The sequence below is a fragment of the Melanaphis sacchari genome, unplaced genomic scaffold, assembly GCF_002803265.2.
Source record: "Melanaphis sacchari strain LSU unplaced genomic scaffold, SCAv2.0 Contig199_pilon_pilon, whole genome shotgun sequence".
NCBI lineage: Eukaryota > Metazoa > Arthropoda > Insecta > Hemiptera > Aphididae > Melanaphis > Melanaphis sacchari.
This window is the reverse complement of record NW_020270974.1, coordinates 26,018-32,331: the sequence shown is the minus strand read 5'-3', so window position 1 is coordinate 32,331 and position 6,314 is coordinate 26,018. Positions and strand designations below refer to the sequence as shown.

The window sequence follows — 6,314 nt, the reverse complement described above, 5'->3', positions numbered from 1 at the left end:
TAAAACATAATTGATTGAATGATGAATATGACATGTTTCACATAGGTAAAAAAGATAAAAGTACCTACCTATTTCCTAAATGGGCTAAATGTACAGTATTGTTGGTTTTTCACATTTTATCTGTTCTCAGTTGAATTAATCCTCTGGATTCCTCAATATTAAATAAATATTTTATTTTATTGTAGACCACAAAAATTGTTGCAACATTAATTTAACTACAATGTTCTACTCTATTACTGAAAAAATGGATATGTGGTCATGCTTTATAGAAAGTGGAAAAAATAAAAGGAAAGCCGCTCTATTGTACAGCCAACGATTTGGACTTAAGAGACGAGTTCCTAATTCAAGCATTTTTTTAAGATTGGAAAAAAACTTAAAATCTACAGGAAGTTTCAATAAGAGTAAAAATAGGAAATGTACCAAAACTACTAAAGAATATTCTCAAATTGTGTTACAAAAATTAGAAGAAAATCCTAATACATCTTTAAGAATATTATTGAGTAATTAAATACATATATTGTATATATTTGAGCTTAAGGTATTCCCTGACACAGTAAATCCTCAAACAATTATTGCCTGGTTTCCATATTATGATCATACGTATGCTTCGGTTCATTTTTTGGGCCCATATAATCTTGACTGATAAACTCCTATTTCCCTTGAGTATGATTTGATTCTATGAATGGACTAGTATTTATTTTATTAATTTGTAATAATTTACATACTTCCGTAAATATTTTACTTAAGAAATCGGTACCTTGGTCGGTTAATATTGTGGTGGGTATGCCATGCATACATACGAAATGTGTTACGAATGCTTCTGCGACTGTGTTAGCTTGGTGATTTGGTAATGGTATCCCCATAGAATATTTTGTTAAATCGTCCTGTAAAGTTAATATGTATGTGTTTCCCGATAATGTAGTGACCAATGGGCCAACTATGTCTAAAAATATTTTTTCGAATGTCTCTGAATTTGTAGATGTGATAAGCATGGGTTGTTTTATTTTTTTTATTCGTGACTTTACCCTTTTGACAAGATTCACAATTCTTAACATATTTTATTACGTCTTCTTTTAAACCCTTCCAGTTAAATTGTGTCTTTATCTTTTTTATTGTCCTGTGTATACATGCATGTCCCCCAATCACTGAATCGTGACATTGGTTGAATATAATTAATTTTTCCTCCTCACTAAACTCAAATTTTGAACATATGATAATCTCTATATCTGTATTCCGAAATACATATCGGATCATGGCACGCACCTGCGCCCATTCGAGCCTGTCCTTAATACCTAATTTATTCATTGCTAATTTATTCAATGACAGTTCCTCACAGAATGTCAATACAAGTTTTCGTACGTGGTCTTTTGATTATTTTTATTTTTTGTTGTTAAGAAAATTATGTTTCTATTGTTATATTTTATGTAATTCACGGTTCCTACATGTTTACTGGGTGTTAATATCTGATTTCCACCGAATTTCTGTTTTAACTCGTAATTTATTCCTGACATGAAGTTATAATTTTTAGCTATTTCTGACACTATGTGATACTCGTCGGGTGCTTCTACTAATTTACCGTTTACCTCTCGTACGTTTTTATTTGTTATTACATGTGATTTGAATTTATTTAAAAATACTGGATAGCTTTCATTTTTTATTTCGTCTACAGTGTACATTCTAGATAGCGCGTCTACATTTGCATTTTGAACTCCCGGTTTATATTTTATTTCATAATCATATTCTTCTAATAATATTCGCCATCGAGCGAGTTTAGACAATGGATCTTTTAAATTAATTAACCACGATAGCGCACGGTGATCGCTTAATATGACTGTTTGGGATAAATCATAGATAAGACTTGATTGTGGTAACGTCGCTACGCAATCGCGATATCGTATGTAAGTTCAGTTCGTCGTTTTCCACCGATCGTTACGGTGCAGTTAAACAAGCTGACACTCGCCGCAAAATTATTGTCAATTAATACAATAAAACATATATTTGAAAGTTATTTTATATTCAGCGTAATAATTTTATTATACAGTCCACAAATATCTAACATTAAATGGTCCTAACGAACCGGATGTAAAATAATAATTAAAATAAAATTATGTTAACGCGGGTGAAGTGCATTCAGTGAAGAAGAGGAACTCAAATTCAAGGATTACAGCAGTAAAATATAAGGTAAGTGAACATCACCTATACATAAGGTAATGCGCACAAGGGGGAGCTCGGTCATTTTTATAGGATTTATAGTCAATAACGTGGAAACACTATATAAAAATTATAAGGTAAAATATTAAGCACACGAGGTAAAATATTTATAGAATATTTGGAAAGTAACGAAACAATATAAATTTCGATCCAAAGTTCAAATAGCGGTGAACAGACAGATAACAAGTGTGAAAATGCCTACAGCTCAACAAGGTCAAATAAATGATGGAGAGGGAGCAACAAATGCAATACAAAATGAACTAGCGCAGTGGAAATTAAGAAGAGGACAAATAAAGAGTCAATTAACAAAATTTCAGGCATTCTTATCCGACGAGAACAGTAAAAATAAAACGCAATTGAGATTACGAAAAGAAAAAATAGAAAAATTGTGGGAAGAATTTGATAACATACAAAATCATATAGAAGCTAAAGACACAAGTGAGGATCAAGTAAATTATAGAGATACGTTTGTAGATATGTATTTCGATCTTATCGCAAAAGCTGAGGATAGGTTAGCGCCTATAAACGATGAAATTAAAGAAGCGGATAAAAATTGTATAATAAGAGAGTCAAACAATTTAGCGCAGAAATCAAGCTACATAAAATTAAAACCTATAGAAATACCGATATTCAATGGGTCATTTGAAGATTGGTCAGCATTTCAAGATATGTTTAGATCACTAGTGCACGAAAATGAGGGATTAACAAAAGTACAAAAATTTCATTATTTAAAAATGTCGGTATCAGGAGAGGCATCAAAAATAATTAAAAATTTAGAAACAACCGAGATTAATTACAAGTCGGCGTGGAAAATAATAACAGATAGGTATAACAATAAACGGTTATTGATTCAATCGCATACAAAATGTATTTATGAGTTACCATATATACGTGACGAGTCAGCAGAAAAATTAAGGCAATTCACAAATACATTAAACCAGCATAGACAGGCCCTACAAGCATTAGATCACGATCCTGATCTATGGGGTGCACTACTTCTACACGTGATAACGTCGAAACTCGATTCAAATACGGTACGTCAATGGGAAACATTAAATGCACAAAATGAATTACCTACTATTTATAAAATGATTAGTTTTTTACACGAGCGTTGTCAAATTCTGGAGGCGGTGGAAAGTTCAAAAGGAAAGTATGAAAAGACAAAACCAATTCCTCGAAAGTTACACAGTTATACCACTAGATGTGAGTCGTCAACGGGCATGAAGTGCTATATGTGCCAAGAACCACATCCACTTTATAGATGCCCGGATTTTATAAAAATGAATGTGGAAAATCGTATAAAAAGTAAGTGAACTTAAAATATGTAAAAATTGTTTCCGAACAAATCACACAGTGGACCAGTGCAAAGCGCGAAAATGCAATCAATGCGACAAATCGCATAATTCGCTGCTGCATAAGAATAATACACAAATGGGTAAAAACATACAAATAAATAAAGGAGATAACTCATCAGATAACAAACCGATCGATATAATAGAAGGCTGCGGTAATGATGAAGAAACGGAACAAAGCTCAATAGCAAACGCGATGTCTTTTACGTCGGTATATACAGAGCGAGCAAAAAATAATAAACAGGTTTTATTAGCAACCGCAGTCATACAAATATTAGGCAAGGACGGCATATGGTACACATGCCGTGCGTTACTAGATAGTGGATCCCAAAGTAATTTCATCACCGAGGAGACAATGAAAAAATTAAATTTACCACGAAAAAGAGTAAACTTACCTATTACTGGTGTGGCAGAAAGCAAACATAACGCGGAATACAAACTTAACATAATAATACGATCACGGGTAAATTCATTCCAACTAATTAGACAAGTATTAGTATTATCAAAAATAACTGGCTGTCTACCAACAAATACATGCAATGCACTAAAATCAGTTGTACCCGAAAATATCATATTAGCAGATCCGCATTTCTATCAACGCGGAAAAATAGATATACTTATAGGAGCGGATACATATTGGGAGATTATGGGTACTAATATTTTCAAAGTTAATCCGTCTGGTCTACACCTACAAGAAACAAAGTGGGGCTGGATAGTGGCGGGAGGAAATGCACAAGGCGCGGAGATCGCATTAAACAGTTGTATGTTTACATGTACGGAACACGATATTAGTTTATCGGAAAAAATTGAAATGTTTTGGAAAGTAGAGGAATGTATATCAAAGGAAAATTGGTCAAATGAAGAAAAACGTTGTGTGGAGTATTTTACAAAAAATACAAGACGGGATGAGCCGGGAAAATTTATTGTAAAGTTACCATTAAAAGATAATGCAGTGCAATTAGGCAAATCGTATGATATCGCTATGCGCCGATTCTTGTCATTAGAACGACGATTAACAAAATTCCCGGAAATATATAATCAATATAGAGATTTCATGCAGGTGTATTGTGAACTTGGTCATATGGAAGAGGTAATCAACAATGAAATAAATAACGATGGACGCGATTGTGTATATATCCCCCACTCATACGTAGTAAATGAAGATAGCCGTACAACAAAACTACGTGTGGTATTCGATGCGTCAAGTAAAACAGATGCAAGTATATCACTTAATGACGTATTAATGAAGGGTCCAGTCATACAAGAAGACCTAATTAAAATTATCGCACGCTTTAGAACGCATAAATATGCGTTTTCAAGCGATATTACGAAAATGTACCGTCAGATTTGGATAGATAAATCACATCGTAATTATCAACGAATATTGTGGCGACCTAACAAAGATGAAGAAATTAAAATATATCGTCTGTGTACTGTCACATATGGCACAGTATCGGCGAGTTTTCAAGCCATAAAATGTTTATCAATGTTAGCAGAAGAAACTAACAATAAATTAATATCGAATATAATTAAATACGATTTTTGCGTGGATGATTGTTTAACAGGAGGTTTCAATCTATCAAAAACTATAGAATTACGTAATGATTTAATTTCCACATTAGGCAAAGGAGGATTTACTATGGACAAATGGACAGCAAACAACGATGAGTTAATTAAAAATATTCCCAATGTCAATTCAAATGAATTCACATCATTAGATTTAGGTTAATATGTTGTAAAAACGGTCGGGTTATTTTGGGAACCATACAGTGATCACTTATCGTATAGAATAAAATTATCCGAAACTGAAGCACATACAAAACGTCAAATATTATCGCACATTGCTAGTCTTTTTGACCCATTAGGTCTTGTGGGGCCAATCATTATTGTCGCGAAAATAATCATGCAATCATTGTGGTTAGAGAAAGTTGATTGGGATGAACGTTTATCAGAGGAAATCAGTATAAAGTGGAAACATTTTTGGTACGAATTAAAAAGTATCAATACAATTAAAATACCCAGATGGGTAAATACAGGTAATTGCACGCGTCTAGAAATACACGGGTTTTCGGACGCGTCAGCGTACGCATACAGGGCATGTTTATAATATGTTCGTAGTATATCAGCCGAGCAAGAGGTAGCAGTGCGATTAATATGTGCAAAATCGCGGGTAGCTCCTCTCAAAACCACGTCAATTCCCCGTTTGGAATTATGCGCTGCTGTTTTATTAACACGATTAGCAAAAAATATTATTTCTACCTTACGAATACACATTACGCAACAATATTGGTGGTCAGATTCGCAGGTAGTATTAGCATGGATTGCGGCGGAATCTTCAAGATGGAAAACATACGTAGCAAATCGCGTAAGTGAAATTCACGAAGCAACGCAGCAATATTGGTATTACTTCGTTCAGTTCTGTTGCTTCGTATATACGGCCTTTAAAAATTGTAAGCCTATCCGGTGGCTTGATCCGGGATCACGCCACAGGTAAATCTGGTATATAATGGGTACTAGTTAGACACAAATTAATTACAAATTACTCGATTATTCTACAACTTACTGCAGTAATTCTCAGGTACCGAGCGTAACTCTGCCTACAAATTTTCAAGTGCAATTTAAATTTATATGTTACTATTTTCTAATGTTACTTTATTTTATTAAAACATACTGTTTTAACATATTGATTTTCTTTCTTATAACAACATACCTTTGTGACTCTGCAAATATCAACAACAAAAAGTCAAACAC

At 33.4% G+C, this 6,314-nt stretch overlaps 1 protein-coding gene across 1 annotated transcript; it reads left to right on the top strand.

Moving 5' to 3' along the window:
* The first annotated feature begins 2,405 nt into the window (after window positions 1–2,405).
* On the top strand, window positions 2,406–5,292 carry LOC112592900. The gene is made up of 2 exons (XM_025337062.1): window positions 2,406–3,414; window positions 3,566–5,292. Exons 1-2 carry the CDS (start codon window positions 2,406–2,408, stop codon window positions 5,290–5,292), a joined length of 2,736 nt encoding a protein of 911 aa, XP_025192847.1.
* Window positions 5,293–6,314: the final 1,022 nt, after the last annotated feature.

Excerpts from the sequence above, each read along its gene's own strand:
- LOC112592900 (XM_025337062.1), top strand. The coding sequence starts at position 2,406 with ATGCCTACAGCTCAACAAGGTCAAATAAATGATGGAGAGGGAGCAACA. Across the intron at positions 3,415-3,565 it reads ACACAGTTATACCACTAGAT|TGGACCAGTGCAAAGCGCGA; the intron begins GTGAGTCGTCAA and ends CAAATCACACAG.